The following is an 18,540-nucleotide window of genomic DNA, read 5'->3' as shown; positions in this document are numbered from 1 at the left end:
ATAACAAGAACTCATACTTTCATAAAAGTGCTGTGAGTACCTGCCAACGCCCCTGGCTGCTATGTGCAGTCAAAAAAGAGGTATCAGTGCTTTGTACCCTCACAAAAAAACCCTGCACAGAAGCACTTGTAAAGTATGGAACAGAAACAGGTGCAGAGAATTTTAATTGTATGTCGCCTCCTCTCGCACCGCTATTAAGTCCAGGGTCAAAACTACCCAGCTGCCTCAGTGCTCTGGTTTGTTCCTAAATCACCAAACGCTCCTCCCTCCCACAAATAAATAATCCCAGGAAATGAACCACAACCACGTTTGTCACACCTGACGCTGATAAAGCGCTTCAAACAGGGATCATTAAACTGTTGATATTAGAGCCCCGCCCTGGAATGTGCGAGGCTGTAAAGAGCACCTCTGAGTAGCTACAAAGTGTCCATGTCCAACCACAGTCTGCTGTCGCATGTCGAGCCGCCCGAACTGACAAAGAAGCTGTTCGTGTCAGCCCTTGTTGCCTGTATCCTAAAATATAGGACTGGGTGCTCTCAGCCTTAAAGTCTCGTATCCTTTGATTCCCCGCAGCTATGCTTTCTGCCACTTCTAGTGTCTTGGCTGCCGATGGATTAGGAACGCCCCGCCGGCGATGGAGTTGGGCTCCCGGAGGCCTCTGGGAGCGGGAGGCTACCATAGTCCAGCAGGGTCGAGGTGTTGATTATACCCTGGGGAAAGGCAAGCTCGAGTTCTACATCCTCTGGTCTCTGCACCAGCCGCCCCGGCAACTCAGTAGGTGAGACCTGTGCGTGCTGATTTTGTGGACAGACAATTCTGTTTTCCCGCCATCCATGAGAGTGGATAGATAAGCAGGGAAGAATGAAGCAGAAAACTATCAAAGTTTCCGCCGGCCGCCTCAATTCTGGTTTCTGAGGCCCCCCTCCCCTCCCCTCCCCTCCCCGACAATTTTAATATGGTGTTTTCGGTTTTGACTCTTTAACAGCGATTTTAAACCAACAAAGAGTCTTGTGGCACCTTAAAGACTAACAACATTTGAGTTTCTGCTACAGTATTTATGAATATATTCACTAATAGGCAAAAACCTTGCAGTTTAAGAACGTACCTTATAGCCCACAGATATTTCTATCAAACTTGAAAAAGAAGGGAAATTGGGCAGCTATAATGAATGCACCAGGGGAGCAGGAGACCTGAACTCTTCTCTGAGATATTGGACTGCCCTACAAATTTGTCAGAATGCTAACACAATTTGGGTTGGTCTTTCACAGTCCAATCCACTTGCTGTGTAGCTTGGAAGAATTTGGTAACATGTGCCTCTGAGCATATAGTGAGTGGTGGCAACACCTGCCATCTCCAAAGATAATTATATTTGTGTATGTTGGTGTTCTTCTTACTTTGCTTCTTTCCTGTGTTACTAATGTTTCTACAGAGAATCTAAACTAGAAAATTTTATTTTCCTCATTATTCATCCAGAAATCTGTGTCAACGTTATTTTTATTAATTTCAAAGCCTTTTTATTGGTCATTGTCATATGATGGTGCAGACAGCCTTTTGTGTTTCAAATGGGAGGTTATGTTCTATTTCTATTTTGGGTGCATTAACAGTTGAATCTGAAACTGCAGTTTGATGTAAAATCAGACTGATTACAATATGTTGCTACTTCAGCAGTGACTCTTAGCTGTGGGGAAAAAGAGGATGCATGTTTTCAGCCTGCTATGTTTAAATCAGTTCATTTAAGGCAAGGTGGGCACGGTCAATTAAAAACATAGAGCACACCTAGAATTTTGTTAGAATATATTTCACCTCCCACTGTTTTATCTTGTGCAAATTGAGACACTCCTGAGGTCCACTGGAGACTATTCTGCAGAAGTCAGTGCCATTATTCCACAATTATGTTTGGAGTTTTTTTAGTGCAAATTTTGCTCTACTTCACATATTCACAGAAATAGAAACAAAAGAAAATGATTTCCTGTAGGAAACTTCACTAAAATTGCAAAGTAAATCATACATATTTAAAGTGACCATCTGAACTATATCAACTGTCTTAATAATGTTGCTTCCTCTCTGCTAAAACAAGATCAGCACAACACTTGTCGTCTTTCTATTATTTGGGCTGATTGCAGGTGTTGCCACCACTCACCATATGCTCAGAGGCACGTTACCAAATTCTTGCAAGCTACACAGGAAGTGGATTGGACTGTGAAAGACCAACCCAAATTGTGTTTGTATTCTGACAAATTTGTAGGGCAGTCCAATTTTTCAGAGAGGAGTTCAGATCTCCTGCTCCCCTGGTGCATTCACTTCTTAAACCGCAAGGTTTTTTGCCTATTAGTGAATTTCCCTGCTTTTTAATCCAGGAGGTAAAAAATGGGATCCTGTGCAAGTTTGCTGAGAATGGATTGATCATTTGTATGCTTATTGAGTTCAGTGGGATTTACTCCTCTGCAATCCTGCTTAGGATAGGTGAAACTGACCACAGGGGATGAGGGGAGGAAACGCAGAGAGGAGGACTGGGATGGGAGCAGGCAGGATGGGGAGGGGAGGACAGGTTTGATCATTTCCATGTTTATTGAATTCAGTGCGATTTACTCCCGTGCAACCATGCTTAGGATAGGTAAAACTGACTGGGGGGGGAGGGATGGAAGGCTGGAGCAGGCAGGGGAGGAGGAAGAAGGAAGAGGGGAGGGGAGGAGGAAGGTAGAGGAGAGGGGAAGGAGGGAAAAAAGCAGGTCTGATCATTTGCATGCTTATTGAGTTCAATGGGATTTACTCCTATGCAATCATGGTTAGGATAGGAAAAACTGACCATGGGGGAGGAAGAGGGGGAGGGGGAAGGACCGTATTGGAGGGGGCAAAGGAAGGGGAAGGGGGGGCAGGTTTGATCATTTTCAGGCATATAGAGTTCAATGGTATTTCCTTCCGTGCAATCATGCTTAAGATAGATAAAACTGACCATGGGGAGGAGGAAGGGGAGGAGGGGGATGGGGAGGGAGAGGCAAAGGAAGGGGGAGGGAAGAGGCATGAGGGAGGGAATAGGAGGGAGGAGAAGGGAGGGTGGGTTTGATTGTTTGCATACTTTTTGAATTCAATGGGATTTATTTCTGTGTGATCCTGTTTGAAAATGGAAATGGACTTCCTTCAAGTCAGTCCTGACATGTTGACCCTGTGAATAGGGTTTTCATGGTAAACAGTATTCAGAGGTGGTTTTACCATTGCCTTCCTCTGAGGCTGAGAGGCAGTGACTGGCCCAAGGTCACCCAGTGAGCTTCATGGCTGTGTGGGGATTCGAACCCTGGTCTCCCAGGTCGTAGTCCAACACTGACCTAGGGAAGGGGAGGGGAGGAGAGGGGGAGGAGATTGGGTGGGTGGGTACTGGGCAGTAAGGAAGCCCCTTTCCTTTATTTATTTATTATTTGATTTATATCCCACCCTTCCTCCCAGCAGTAGCCCAGGGCAGCAAACAGAAACTATAAAAATACTTTAAAACAACATAAAAAGACCTTAAAATATATTAAAACAAAACAACGTTAAAAACATTTTTTTAAAAGCTTTTAAAATATCTTTATAAAAGGGTTAAAAACATTATTAAAGAAAACATATTAAAAGCAATTCTAACACAGACTGGGATAGGTCTCACCTTAAAAGGCTTGTTAAAAGAGGGAAAGTCTTCAAAAGGCACCAGAAAGATAGCAGAGAGCAAAAGGAAAACATTGTGAACAGTATCATTGCTTTTCAGCGTTTCCCCCACCTTTTTATTCTACAGCAGGCATATGTAGCCTCCCATCCAAATTTAAACCAAAGCTGTTCCTGGCCACATCCCCACCAGGCCTTTATTTCAGTCATTTGGACAGTCATGGCTTCTCTCAAAGAATCCTGGGAAGTGTAGTTAGTGAAGGGTGCTGAGAGTTGCTGGGAGACGCCTTGTTCTCCTCACAGACCTTCAATCAGAGTGGAATAGCAGTCTCCTCTCAGCACCCTTCACAAACTACACTTCCCAGGATTCTCTGAGGGAAGCCATGACTGTCTCAAGTGAAATCAAAGTCTGGTGTAGGTGTGGCCCCCTGATTAGCCAAGCCCAGCAGCTGTGAAGCTTTTAGAACACTGACAGTTGGTTCTTACTGAGCATGCCCCATGTTATCATAGGCTTCCAGCCAACATTTCTTAATTTAATTAAAAATCAGCCAGGCATTTTTTAAATTTTTAAACTGCAGAAGATGAAGGTCAGAGTATGGGGCAAGGTCAGTATTAGGATTGCAGGTACACCCTGTGAACATGGCTGATTTTTAATGAATTTCAACAGATTATGAGAACTCTCAAGAGAAAAAAGTCCAAAAGGGCTCTGAAGGTTTTTTTCCTCTTTTTAGATTCTGAACTCTGGATTCTCTCTGACTGTTTTGTGTATCGCCATGAAAATTGAGAGGGTTGTTAAGCAAGCGTTTCTGAGTTTAGTACTATTTGTTTTGTAAGGTTTTGTTTTGAAATGAGCTTATGGGAAGCATCATAATGGCATGGGGGGGTATTTTCAATTTAACATTGCGGAATGTGAAAAATCCACGCTGGCTATAGTATACAGCCACTGTCATGGCTGTATAATTAGGGCTGCCAACTATTCAACTGTAGTTGTGCCTTTAACAGTAACCTGATGTACAGATGTTTGTAAGTGTTAATGTTTCTATGTTGTGAGAAGCTTCATTAACTGACTTCTGCATGTCAAGCTGTTGTATTTAAAAGGCCCAAGAACGAACAAGCTAGTTGTTTCTGCTTACCTGTGTGTGTGTGTGCTATGCCCTTCACCACTTCACAGATAATAATATTTGTAGTATCCTGATTCTCCCATCAAAAATCAAGGCCTCTCAGCACACCACACCAGTTCTTCATTGCTGAATGCACTTTTTCCTCCGTACACTCTGCTATATCTTAAGCCCTCAAGGATGAGGATGGGGAACCTGTGGCCTTTCCAGATGTTGTTGCACTCCAACTCCCATCAGCCCCAGCCACTATGGCTAATGGACAGTATCCAGGGATAATGGGAGCTTGAGTCTCATAACATCTGCAGGACCACATGTTCCCCACCCCTACTCTAGGAGTTTAAGTCTTTTAATATTCAGTAGAACATCTAATCTCATAGCATGTCCAGCTGTCTCTGTTACAGGATAGTCATAATTTGAACTCACTCAGCGTTTAGTACCTGAATAAGCAGTTATGGAAAACAAGATGGAAGAGAACTTAGTACACTTTAAGCACATGGGTGCATGCTTAAAAATAAAACAGGAATTTACAAAACCATACAAAGGTAAAATGGGGGCATGTATTGGATAAAATTGACTGCTCCTGTTAAATTGGGACTGCTGGAGCCCACATACAAAATACAAAAGAGAGCCATTGTACATAATTGGTGAATGTAGGGTTTCCATCCAAGTTGCACATTAAGTAAGCCTCACATTTGTAAATGACCTTAGTTGGGTGACTTCCTGGGAAGACTGCTGGTGCCAAAATTTCAAAGTAGGCTGAGAAAGGCATAGGCAGAATCTCATTTTTAAAAAGTATCCCCCTCACAATATTGTGGGTCACCTCTTTTACCAGCCTAATACTGCTTATAAACTATGGCAGCAAGTTTAAGACTTGCATAGAACTCTTTTTTTACAGAACGCAAGGATTGGGCAGTGGGGAAGAAAACTTTTCTAGTGACCCACTTCTGTCTCATTTCTAACTTTGTAGATCTCTTGTCAGTTCCTTTGTCTACCTTTTCAGGTTGGCTTGAAGGAATCCCAGTCTTTTTTTCTTCTTGCTTTCCATCACTTTGTATCCTCTCTTCCCTATTTTGTTGCCACACTATCACTTTTGAGCATAATATATTTTCTCTTCTCTCTAAGCAAATGCAGTCGGAAATGTTACCAGGCTCACTTGCCACTTCCATTGCCAAAACAGCTAGTGGTCTTTGGTTTGGGTGACTGGAGCCGCTATTCTCAGAAGACAAGCATTGCTGTGGAGATACTAGTGAATCCAGATGTTAAGCCGCAAAGGATTGGCCAGCTGGGGCCTGAGGCAAGGTGAATTCTAGACCCTTAATGGAATTTGCTGTCAGTATTATGATACTGTCAGTCTGCTAAGTGCTGAGCAAACATACTGTGAAGATGTTAAAGAAATCCTAAAGTCAGGGAATATGTGCAGGGTTAGCCAGTAGGCTTATAGCAAAGGTTGGTTCTGAAATCAAGTCTTCAGCAATCAACATGCTGTCATGGTCTGTCATTAGGCCTTGCCTGGATCCTGTGTTTTTATAACCTGCCAAATCATCTGTTCTTATTTGTTCAGATCTGTTTTTATGTGCAGTTCTTAAGCTTAAGAATGTATTGTCATTGTTGAGTTATCAGCTGTTGAAGTAAAGTGAAAGTATCCTGTGGCAAGAAACAGTGATCTGTGTTTGCTCAAGCAGGTGTTTGGTGTGGGAAAGCAACTGGCAGGTAGATGTTCTGATGGCTTCGTTAAAGCAGGAAGAGAACGGTAACCCTGTTAAGCTTCTTCTGACTGTTGAGGAACAGGTAAGAAAGTTTCATATCCTGTCATTTTTTGTGCTCCCTACTGAGACTTGGTTCATGTTGATTTACATTTTGTATGTACTCATACCTGAAAATGGAAGTTGTTGTAACAGTATCCATCCCTGTAACATCCCTTGTTAAAGATGGAGAAAATTTCCCCTTAATCATCTTATTTAAAATCTTGATCTGCAACTACTTCAGTTGTTTCAAAGGCACTAGTCTGTATCTTGGTTCTTGCTGTGATCCATGGCTTCTTTGGGGTTTTGCTGATTCCTAGATGAATGGAGCGTCTCTTCATTTACATCAAATGTGCTATAAACTAGGAGTACCTTACCTGTGGCCCTCCAGATGATGTTGGATTACAACTTTCATCACCCCTGGCCATTGGCCATGCTGGCTGAGGCTGATGGGAACTGTAACCCAATAATGCCTGGAGGACCACAGGTTAGCCACCCCTAGGTTCTCAATGTATGACCCTGTCACAGTTGTTTTTTAGTAGAACTCTGAAAATATGTTTTATTTGAATTTGCATCTTATTAATTGTTGTCTTGATGGAAGTTTTACTGCTCATTTTAAGGGCTGTACCGTGGATTTCAATTTGATTTTTATATTGATATGTTGTGCAATTGTTCTGCCTGGTGAGGACAGTGTGTCCTGAAAGATGGCTTGCATATATGCACAACACTAAACCAATTTAAAACATGAGTGAAATCTATCAAGTTAAAACAACATTAGAACCACAACTTAATAAAAGTGAAAATAAAATAGGAAGCTGCCTGACACGAAAATAAGATTAAGATAAAGTTCCAGGCAGGCCTCTCTAGGGAGGGCATTCAACTATCAGGAGCCCCTATTGAGAAGGCCCTTTCATTCATTGCAGCCCTGTGAACTTCACTTGATGGGGGCACTTATAGGGGATCCTCAAGATGACACCCAGTTCAGGGTGCTTACTGTAATACACAAATCCCTAAATGACTTGGGCCCCAAATATCTGAAGGAGTGCCTCCTTCCATAATGACTTGTCTGGTTGTTGAGATCCGCAGGGGTGGATATACTGGCAGTTCTGCCACCCTGTCAGGTTTGTAGATGGTGGTGCATGGGAGGGCATTGTTCATGGCCCCCAGGTTGTGGAATGCCCCCCCTCCTGGCCTTATCATTATATACATTTCAACATTGGGTCAAGACGCACCTTTTTGCACAGGCCTTTGGAGGTGGAGGATGAGATTAGCAAATCCCTTCTATTGCAGTGTGTTTCCAGTTTTCTGACTGCTGCTGATTTGGTTGGATTTATGGTCTAGTAATGTTTATGTAATACATAGTTTACTTGTCGTATTAAGTTGTATGTAGCTCTGCATACTGGACAGCCTGTAAATGCATATAAATAAACCTCAAGGATTCAATAGATATATATGGGAAGAGGCAATGCTTCCAGTACAGAGGTTCCAAGTCATGAAAGGCTGTAAGGCTCAAAAACAGCCAAAGTGATTGGGTCTGAAAACTGTTTGGAAGCCAGTGAAGACGACAAAACTCTGGCATCTTTGTATCGCCCAGTTTCCAAAATGTTTAAAGGCAGCCCCATGTACAACACATCACAGTAATCCAATTGGTATAGTAATACAAGCTAAGGCCAGCCTTCTCATCCACAATTATATTATGGATAAGGAAGATTTTATTATGGATTAATCTGGCATTTAGTAGCAATACTGGCAGACCCAAAGGCAAACTGGTTGCTGTTGCCTAACTATGGTCCATCTGGTTGAGGGAAAGACCAGAAGAAGGGACAGATATAAGATGTCTCATCACTCTTCCCCTTACTTGGTTACACACTTGGCACCATACCTCCCTCTATCAAAGGGGGCTCCTCATCTGTGCATTATATTGGCCCCCTGGGCTCCTGCCGGGAGGAAGGGCGGGATATAAATAAATAAATCTTTTGAGTCAGGTTGAAAATAGTGTTCTCATGCCTGTATCTCCTTCTTAGCTGCTCAACAGCACCCCTACCCACCCATTTCAGGCGACGGAACCGAATCAGTCACCCGTCCTTCCAGAAGATACTGCTCAGCGAGTGGTTGAGCCATTGGAGGTAGGTTTATATATTGAAGTAGTCTTCTTCTGATGGCTTTTCTTCATTCTACGCTTGCATCTATATAAACAACCTCCAGGACATGATCAGACCAGCAGCCAGTCTACAAGTTATTCAGACTGGTAGGAGAATTCTGCAGTGTGTTTTTTCAGACTGTAAAGGTGTGTGTGTGGGGAGGTGAGTACTTCTATTCCATATAAAAAGTTCCCTGGTACATCGGGGAGAGCGCTACATGAAACCTTTCCACCTAGTGGAATTGTCCTCTACTGACGAGTTCTGTGTGCAAAAATATAATCTTTCATCTACAATCTGAAGAAGGGCCTTCTAATATTCAATTACCCCATTCTGTGGAATCTGTAAGATGGCTTCAGGTCAAAGAGCTAGAACAGTTGCTCATAGATTGTGTTTCTGACTGAAGTAGGGGTCGCCAACTTTTTTGGACCAGAGGGCACATTTCAAATTTTGAGAGACTGATGGGGGCAGTCACAAAATGGTTGCTAAGGGGGTGTAGCATAATACAAAATGGTTGCCATGAGGGGTGCGTGGCCTAACACAACATTCGAGAGTAGTCATGGTGAAGATTTTTCCATCATTGTGTTTCATACTGTAAAAGGCATGACCTGTTGAATTTCTGCCCATCATAGAGCTGTTAAAAGCACAAGAACTCTGCTTTTCCCCAATGCCAACCCTAAACCAAAGCCTAGGCTGCCATCCTGTACCCACTTACCTGGAAGTAAGCCCCATTAAACATAAAGACTTACTTCTGAGTAGACATGTAGACCATAGTACTCTAGGTTAACTATACAGTGAATTCTTAATGAGTCCCTGGTTTTTAGCTCCTGCAAAGCAAGAGACATGCCTTAACACTCTTTGCAAAGTTAACATTAATATTCACCCACACTTATTTTATAGTAGTATTGGCAGAAAATAACTTCTAGGGAAACTCACAACCTGGACAAACATCTAAGGCAAGAACAGCCAACATGGAGTCTTCCCATCTAGGGCAACCCAGGGAAAACTGGAGCTGTCCATAGTGTTTGCTTTCACCAGGCCCATTCTTTTTTCTTGAATAAGTTCTGATCCCAATCTAATTTTGTTCTGTTTTCTGTGGGACAGGCTAAAAATCAGAGTTCAGTGATGCTGGTTAAAGACCTTGTACCTGAAAAGGAGTTCTCTCCACCATTGGAAACGCTGCTGATGTTTCCTGCTCCAGAAACAACTGCTACAGTGACAGAATGTGAGGAGACCAGGAAGAAAACATGTACACCTAACCCAATTCACCTAAAGAAGACCAGGCGGGTTCTCTTTGAACTTCTGGCATCCAATGGACAGCAGGAATCTGAAGGTAAGTAAATCTATAGTAGGAATGGAAAGGTTGTCAATTTCAGAGCTTTTGCTGTGATGTACATTACTTTAGCACATACTAGATTCTGTATGTATCCAGTCAACACACATTCAGAGTTCTCCAATTTATGTGAATTTGTCATCAGGAACAGAATTTAGGGGGAAATACCTAGCAGAGAGTTATATGCTTGATGATATCAGTGATACTCAGATTTGGGCTTGCAGTTTATGGAGATTTTGGAGACAACCTCCAATTTGTTTTTTATAGTTTCCTGGGCAGTCCTCATATTCATGCAGTCAAAAAGCTGTTTTCAGATCAGAATCATACCATGGTAGGAAAAGGTAAATCCCCTGCATGCTGGACTCATGATTCTGATCATGTCTCCCCATGGCTGCTAATGCTGTTTAGAGTTTGGGGTTGGTGGGAATTGAGCAGTGCCATTCACAGTGTGTAATGTAATTTGTGGTTTGGCCATCGGTGCCCAAAAATGTGTATGCCTCTATCCAATTCATGTTAAATTATTGAGTGTGTGTTTTAAAATACTTCATCCAATACTGGGTGATACTTGTTACCCTTTGTTTATGATGAAACAGCATGTTTTATTTTTCCAATATAAGCGCATAGCTCAGCATTGAAAATCAATATGAAGACAGCATTGCACAAGAATAGTAATCTTTCTACATTTTCTGTCTGCAGACTTGGAGGTTAAACAGCTGCAAGGTAAATACCTGCCCCTTGAACAATTTGTTGAATTTCATTGAGTGCTTCCAGAGTAGCAGCTCTAGAATCACTGCTGTAAGCTACACATAGCATTACTACAGACTTCCCATGTTTCTGGGGTAAAGCAATACTTACGTATGTAGATTTTGCAGTGTTCAGTCCACCCTTGTAGGCGTGACAGTCATAAGGGTGAGGAAGACAAAATACACTTGAGTAGTCATTTTTCCAGCTATTTAACTTAACACTAAAGAGCTTATTGATTATAAGAGCAATTGTGTAACTTCCTAGAAAATTTAAAGGTTGGAAGGTAGTTCTAGGAATCTCAAGTTGGAAAACAAAGGGAAAGGCAAAGTGGTGAGCTTTTTAAATCAGATTATAAATTAGTGCTATAATGTTCTTTTTGCACAAATATCTTATTCTTTTTGTGTTTAAATTAGCACCAACGTTATTTTGGCTACTTTTTTAAAAAAAAGATTGATTAGAACAATGACAGAATGGTACTGACTGGAAAGGTAATAGTGAAGGGGTTATTATATCTTTATTTGCCCAATATGTCACTATGCATATCTAAACTGCACCTCAAGGAAAAGATGAAAGATTAGTGCTAAGGCCGTCTACACCTATGTAGTTTGCACTACTCTGAGATCTGGAGGGTGATTGAAGAAGCATGCGGAAAACACTGGAGGATATTGATTCGATGATATGTAGATGTTGTGTAAAAAAAGTGAGTGGTGGCAATTTCACATTAAGTGTGGTATGGAGACACCCAGAATCTTTCATGTTACAGGTTTCAGGGAGGTCTCCTGAATTATTCTCCGCCAATGAGGTGGGTTCTGTGGTATGTTTCTTCTGTCTGCAGTTCTACTTCTCTCTACAGTATGTCCAAGCCCTCGATGGTGTCATGCCATGTGCCTGAGTGATCCTGAAACTGCTGTTCTGATTGGCGGTGAAGGAATTAATCAACAATTTTGTAAGGATGCCCTATGGAAACTGGAAATTGGTGAGATACTTCTGTATTCATAGTAGGGATGGGCGAGAATTCTGCTGAATTCTACCAGATTTTTCAATGGCCCACATAGTCTCCATCTTTGCAGAGCGATCCTATTTGTTCCGAACTTCAGCAGCTTTCCCCAACATCAGATTTCTCCCCTCAAATATATTGTTCTTTTACTGGTTTTACATACAGCAGTACATCTCTCTTGCACGTGCCACCCCCCTCCCCATATGAATAATCAAAGCTCCAAAAAGGGAGGAAGCAAGGCAAGCCTATAATAGTGGAGAAGTTGGATGTGAAGCTGCTTTCCTTTCAAAATATGGATAATTACTTTTAAAATATCAATAGTTTATTTTTATTTGTATTTTGAAAGGGAAAAAATCGGACTGGTAGAAGCAATTGATAGCGGACAAAGAACGAATTCGAATTGATACTGCGTGTTAGGTCGATGGAATGCTTTTGAAGCAGCATTGGCCAACTTGATCCCAACCCTAGTTCATACTGATGTATGTATTCTTACTTTGTCTACAAGTGGTGAAACTGAATTAAAATATGTTTCCTAGGTGGAGATGGTACTGTTTAAGGGAGTATCTGCAGTGCCTGGCAATTTGAGCTTGAAAGTGTCTGGATCTAACAGTATTTGTGTTCTGGCATTTTAATAAGCTTTTGGCTACTATGTGCATCTTTTTTATTGTTTATCTTGTTTTTACTTCTGCTATTGATTTTGCAGACAATGACTTCTGGTTCCCCATGGACGTCCCAGCACAAGTTTCCATGCTACAGTGTTCACGGGGTCACAGTGCCACCTATGACCCAGAGACCAAGCACATCTACGTCTTTGGGGGTATGAGGGAGGGGAAGCCCTATAGCAGCATCCATGTCCTGGACACGGCATCTTGGAAGTGGCTTCATGTGTCTGTGAGTTGCAAGAGAAATAAAGCACTGAGCAAGAAAGAGAGTAGACATCCATTTCTCTATCCCTGCATCTTACCCACTTCCTTTCTGCAAGCATTTCTTTCCCAAGTAGGGAGAAGTGGAACACAGTTGAGGTGGGGAGTAATTGAAGCAGGTGCCATTGGGAAGGCATCAGAGATTGAATGAGTTATTCTTCCAGCAAGAGAGCCCTTGGTGCTTTTGATGCTAAATCAGGTTAATATGCTGACTGGAGATCTTTTCCTCAGGCTAAGGGTAAAGTGCCAACACTGGCCTACCACAGTGCAACCATATACCGCAAGGAGCTATTTGTCTTTGGAGGGGCTTTCCCTAAAATGTCATCCCTGGAGACTGGAGCCTGCAGCAACACACTCTTCATTTTCAATCCAGAGTATGAGATTTGGTATCAACCCATCATTGAGGGAGAGAAACCTTTGCCTAGGCTTGGGTAAGGCAAGAAGTTTAAATATTTAAGTAGTGTTTTTTTATCAGTTCACTGTCAGGAGACTGAAGCATAATATTGGACTCTCTTATGCTCCTCTCCTTTTCTCAGCAGCCTAATGAGTGATCCCTTTGAGATTTTTTGTACCTTCTCTTCTCATGGGTATTTACTTCATCTGACAGTGCTATAACCCCAAGGGACCCCGAGAAGGCAGCCCTGTGTTAAACTCTACCTGTTAAGCTGAGCTGACACTCCCTCAACCAGTCTTTAAATCTTGTTCACATACTGTATGTATTTGGATATCCCCTCCCCTGGAATTCTTTGGGAGCATTTGATTCCCCCTCCCCCATATATCTCTGTAAAGTAGCAGAAGGGAAGACTATGGCTTGGATCCAAAGGTGTTTAATGTGAGCAGCAAAACACTTCCTTTCATGCTGAGGAATGTGTCTCTGATTTCGGATGATCAGAATCAGCTTGTGGTGGTGGGTGGCTGCAGCAGAGGGGAGTGAAGGAGAAAAGCCCTATTTCACATGTGGAGTGAGTACCACTCATGGGTTTTAGGACCAAGTTAACATAAAATTGATATAGCTGTGTAGTTCCTGATGAAGTTTTTCTTGCCTCTGACACAGAAGGCTATTAGGTTTGGCTGAAGTCTTTCTTAATTCTCTCCTGATTCAAAAAACCTGCTATTTTAGAGAAGGAACTAAAAAGATGCTGCCTTTGTTTTTAAGTTTTCAAGTAACACAGATGGGGCTAGAAACTAAATCTATAGGTCCCTGGATCAAATTAATCATCCCCTAATCTGTTGCTTAAATAAGTTATAATTTGAACAAAGAGGGGAAATTCTATTACTTCTGATGGCTTGTGTCCTTTGCTCTTTTCCTAGATAAATATTAGAGAATCTACTCAGGCAATGGTGTGAAGCCTTTTTTTACTTGGTGTATCTCTTATAGTTTTAAAAAAACCTGTGTTCTGTGGTTCATATTACGAGTTTTATTATGTATTTTTAAAATTTATATCCTGCCCTTCACCTTAAGGTTGCAGGCAGGATATGTTAACAGAGATAAAGACAAACTATAGGCAAAATATAAAGCATAAACATTGCATATCCGACACACACATTTCTGATCAGATGGAAATGGAAATGGACTGCCTTCAAGTCGATTCCGACTTATGGCAACCCTGTGAATAGGGTTTTCATGGTAAGCGGTATTCAGAGGGGGTTTACCATTGCCTCCCTCTGAGGCTGAGAGGCAGTGACTGGCCCAAGGTCACCAAGTGAGCTTCATGGCTGTGTGGGGATTCGAACCCTGGTCTCCCAAGTTGTAGTCCAACACCTTAACCACTACACCACACAGGCTTTCTCTGATCAGATAAGAACATCTTTCTTCTTGTGCCACTACCTGAGGCTCAGTGAGGATTATGTCTCCTCATATTAAAATCTTGGTTTTGAAAGTTGTTGGATATTGGAATACCATAATTTGTTTTTAAGGTCTTGTTGGAGCCAGCCAGACATTTTGCATCGTTCCATGAAAGATCTTGCTAACTTTGGAAATGATGGAGCTATACTGGATATTCATAAAACCAAAGGCCCACTGTAGGAACCCTGAAATTGTCACTGAGATGGACTGAAGCCAGGAAAAATAAGTAAAACAAGACAAACTAGATCTCTAGTTATAGATATTACAGGGAATATTTAATTTCCCTGTTTTCCTTCTCCCGTCCTTCCCATCTCACAGCCATTCAGCTACTCTACTGAGGGACAAGTTGATCATATTTGGGGGCCAGAGGACTTCTTTCTACCTGAATGACACACACATCCTAGATCTAGGTAAGAACTAGAGATTGGCTGCCCCTCCAGGTCCTGTCTCAGTTTGGATAAAGTCAGAGTCCAAGTTGCAGGTAGCTGCATTGTCACAGGCCTGGTGGGGATAAAGGAATGTCTTGAAGGGGAATATGTCAGAATTTAGGAGACTGGAATGAGGAAACCCTGAGAAAAATGGACAGTGACTTGCTCTGGAATATTTTGAAGAGGAGATCAGAAATAACCCCACATTGCCCCTTGCAAGATTAATGGTACTGTAACAGGATTTATGGCTAGATAAAATGCAGTAGAATGATGTGTGCCTTTACATTCTATATAAGCTGCTGCAATTCCCTTCCAGAGTGGAAATTGTGTTTCAGTCTGTTTCAGCAAAAACAACAAAGCACCTCAAAGCATAACAAAGTTATTGTAGCATAAGTTTTTATGGACTTGAGTCCATTGAAATCATGAAGTGCTATTGTCCATTGGCAAGGGTATGCTTGTTTATATATTTATGTGCACATGGGTGGAGAGGAAGTGAAGAAAAATGGAAAAAATATAGGTGGTAGTGATTCAGATTCAATAGTTGTGTTGTGAATGCTCACTTGTAACATATGTCCTTTTTGCAGTTCATTACCAATTGACTCCATTAAGTGTTTACATTCACCCACTTGCATACATACATGTGTATGGGTACATATGATGCGCACATATCTGCAACTGTTGATAACAGCTTAGTATGTGTTTTTAAATTTTTGTGTGTTTTAAAATTTGTATATTTGTTTTTAATTGCTGTAAACCACCCAGAGAGCTTCGGCTATGGGGCGGTTTATAAATGTAATAAATAAGCACCTCATGTATCTATTAGTGGGCTCTTGCCCATAAAAGCTCATGTCATAGATAATGTTCAGTCTTTAAGATGCCACAAAGCTGTTTTTCAGATGCCAGGAACTTCTTGCAAGTCTTCCATTTTTCCTCATGCACCTCCAGGTTTCATGGAGTATACATCAGTTCCTTTTCTCTCTGGACAACCTTCAGCTCGCAGGTAAGAGCTGATTGTGGGGCTACATGTACTCTCTTACATGAACAATGCTAGTGATCATAAGGGAAACGTGCCTGTGATACATGTTTGGAGGGCTGTTGTCAGTCATAGATCCTTGGGGCCTGGGCTAGTCGAGGGCAGAGCTTTAAACTGGATGTGCTGTACTTGCAAAGAGACTGTTAAGTTGCCAAGAGGAAACCCAGTCCATGATTGTTTACTGTAGAGATGGGGAACCTATGGCCTTCCAGATGTTGCCAAACTCTGGCTCCCATCAGCCCCAGCCAACATGGCCAATGATAGGGATTATGGGAGTTGGAGTACAACAATATCAGGAGGGATGCAAGTTCCCTATCCCTGCTTTACTGGATGAAACTTTCCAGCTATCCATTTACCTGCCTATCTCTAAGATTCTAGGGAAGTGATGCTGGCAGATGATTTATGGTGGCAGCCACCTTTTTTCTTTATTGTGCAAGGTATGCCGGATGTCACCCCATCACAATAACCTTAAAAGCATTTGCAGCCCTGGTTTTTGAAGTCCACACTAGGCAGCTGCTTCAAGTAGTTGTTAACTCTTTGAGGGACACTAGGGAAAAAATCTTCAAGTGTGACAGCAGCTGCTCCAAGCAGTGGTTAAATGTTAAAGTGGGGGAAGATTAAAAAGCAGCCATCAGTTCACTCCATAAGAACAAGCAATTCTTGTGTGCATGTTAAAATATTATGCAGATTTTTTTTAAAAAAAATCCATACATTACTGCAGAAATTAGACTTCCCAAAAAAGTGGAATCGGTCTGTTCAGTCCATCTCTATACTATGGTGCAAGTTAGGGCAGAACAGGGTTGGGAGTAAAGATGAGCCTTCTGTTTTATAAAATCTTTCCCCATTTGTGGCCTGTGAGCCACACCAGATCCACCTTAGCCTTTGCCTCTTCACCTTCCGCTGCCATTGTCTGCTGCATCAAAGATGCCCTGTTTCTGGCCACCATGTTTTCTTATGATGGTGCAAGTGGATATTGTGATGTTATGGATTACAGAGCAATCTATAGAATTTATAGTCATACTTATAGGCATACGATATCTTTTAAGAAAATGGAAGAGCCAGGACTGGAGCCTATTAGCTGGATGGAAGAGATGATGACCCTAAAGGGTGGGACACAAAGCAAGCAACTGTGTTCCAAGGTACAGGCTCTCATGTTAGCCTTCTACTGATTTCTAAGAATCCATATTTTGCTTCCAGTTTCCATGCTGCCATTCCTGTGTCAGATCAGAAAGTGCTGATAAGTGGAGGTTGCAGTGCGAAAGGAGCCTTTCAGGATGCATTCACCTTCCATCTTGGTAAGTCACTGTAGCCCTATTGCCACCTGTGCTCCCTCAAGCTGTGGAGGTGGTTTGCTAGCACCCACCACCCTTTTCCATTGCAGATACCTTGACTTGGAATGCAATCAAGCATAGCGACCTTTGCTCACTGCCTCGGGCAGGCCACACACTGCTCAACTTAACTTATGCTCACCTGACGGACATGGATAAGGAGAGCCAGGTCAAGCGCAACCTATGCACGGTTCTGGTCTTTGGGGGCTCAGACTGTGATGGCAAGTTCTACAATATTACAAACAAGCTCCAGCTGGACCTCGAGGAGGTGACGAGGGCTCCCCTGGGTCCAGCCTGAGGCATTGGGAGTTCTGTGTGAAGATGAAGAGGGGCAAGAGCAGAAAGACTTATGGATGTTTAAAGAGTATGTGAAGGAGCGCATGCCTGTCAATGAGAATAGAGGTTATCAAGATGGCATTATCCCTCTGAAGGCTTTGCTGGTTTCATCCCATGTTGGAGAGACAAAATGGGTTTTCATGAGATGACAGGTTTTATACTCAGTATTTGCACTTTGGTGCCTGGTTGCTTCAGTGTACTCCCTCCCCCTGCATGTCCTCACTGTTGCTGCCCTTGAACTCTTGGTTGCTCTTATCTATGACATGCCCCAATCATGGGTCTAGGAAGCCATATGGCTGAGATCATGTTACACTATAAAACACGAGATTTAATCTTGGATGCAGTAACTCCACAGATTAATCCTATATTTGGATCTGTATGCTCAGTTTTTAGCTTATATTGTTAGTGGAGGGGAAGTATCCTGAATATGAATTGACAAATACTGCAGAATATTTATAAAATCAAGGACCTCTAGGTTGGACTTCAGATACTTGACACAGCTGTCATATAATTTGCTTGGGTCTGTTTTCCCCCTTATATGTTTCTATGCCTTTCCTTTTTGTTCCTGTTTCTCCCCAATATATTGTGTTCCTATTTCTGATTTTCCTTCCCATCAGTTTGACCAAGCCATCCCCACCCCCCAAAAAACCCCAGTACCTAAATTGTGTAATAAAGCATGCACATGAGTTTTGATTATCAAAATCTGATTTTGCTGTTTTCAGCTCTCTTTATGCTATAAAACCTTGCTGGTTTTATGAAGAGGAAACAATCTCATTCCCAGCCCCTCCTAAACTATGCACCCTTGCTTCATTTGTGCAGGTCACAGAATCTCTTTTTTTCTCCTGCAGAATTATTAATATTTTCAAAGTACAGAGTATACACAACCCTAATGAACATTTGGAAGAAATGTGTTCTCGCCTCTGAGGAACAACTCCAGCCCT

The 18,540-nt window shown here is 42.1% G+C and overlaps 1 protein-coding gene across 7 annotated transcripts; it reads left to right on the top strand.

The window, feature by feature from the left end:
- Positions 1-350: 350 nt before the first annotated feature.
- LOC133377552 (rab9 effector protein with kelch motifs-like) lies at positions 351-18,308 on the top strand. Of its 7 annotated transcripts, none has more exons than XM_061611833.1 (13): positions 351-778; positions 5,883-6,050; positions 6,434-6,539; positions 8,518-8,619; positions 9,736-9,964; positions 10,661-10,684; positions 11,562-11,684; positions 12,409-12,596; positions 12,860-13,059; positions 14,793-14,884; positions 15,758-15,902; positions 17,133-17,230; positions 17,317-18,308. In XM_061611833.1, the coding sequence occupies exons 1-13, from the start codon at positions 576-578 to the stop codon at positions 17,559-17,561; spliced, it is 1,923 nt and encodes a 640-aa protein (XP_061467817.1). In that variant the 5' UTR covers positions 351-575; the 3' UTR covers positions 17,562-18,308. The 7 variants fall into 7 exon arrangements, with proteins under 7 accessions (XP_061467817.1, XP_061467819.1, XP_061467818.1 ...); XM_061611835.1 differs by having other exon boundaries at positions 5,874-6,050; positions 15,848-15,902; XM_061611834.1 differs by having other exon boundaries at positions 5,874-6,050; positions 15,788-15,902.
- The last annotated feature ends 232 nt before the right edge of the window (positions 18,309-18,540 follow it).

Source organism: Rhineura floridana, chromosome 2 (genome assembly GCF_030035675.1).
Source record: "Rhineura floridana isolate rRhiFlo1 chromosome 2, rRhiFlo1.hap2, whole genome shotgun sequence".
NCBI lineage: Eukaryota > Metazoa > Chordata > Lepidosauria > Squamata > Rhineuridae > Rhineura > Rhineura floridana.
Note: the sequence above shows the minus strand (reverse complement) of the source record. Positions and strands in the feature narration are given on the sequence as shown.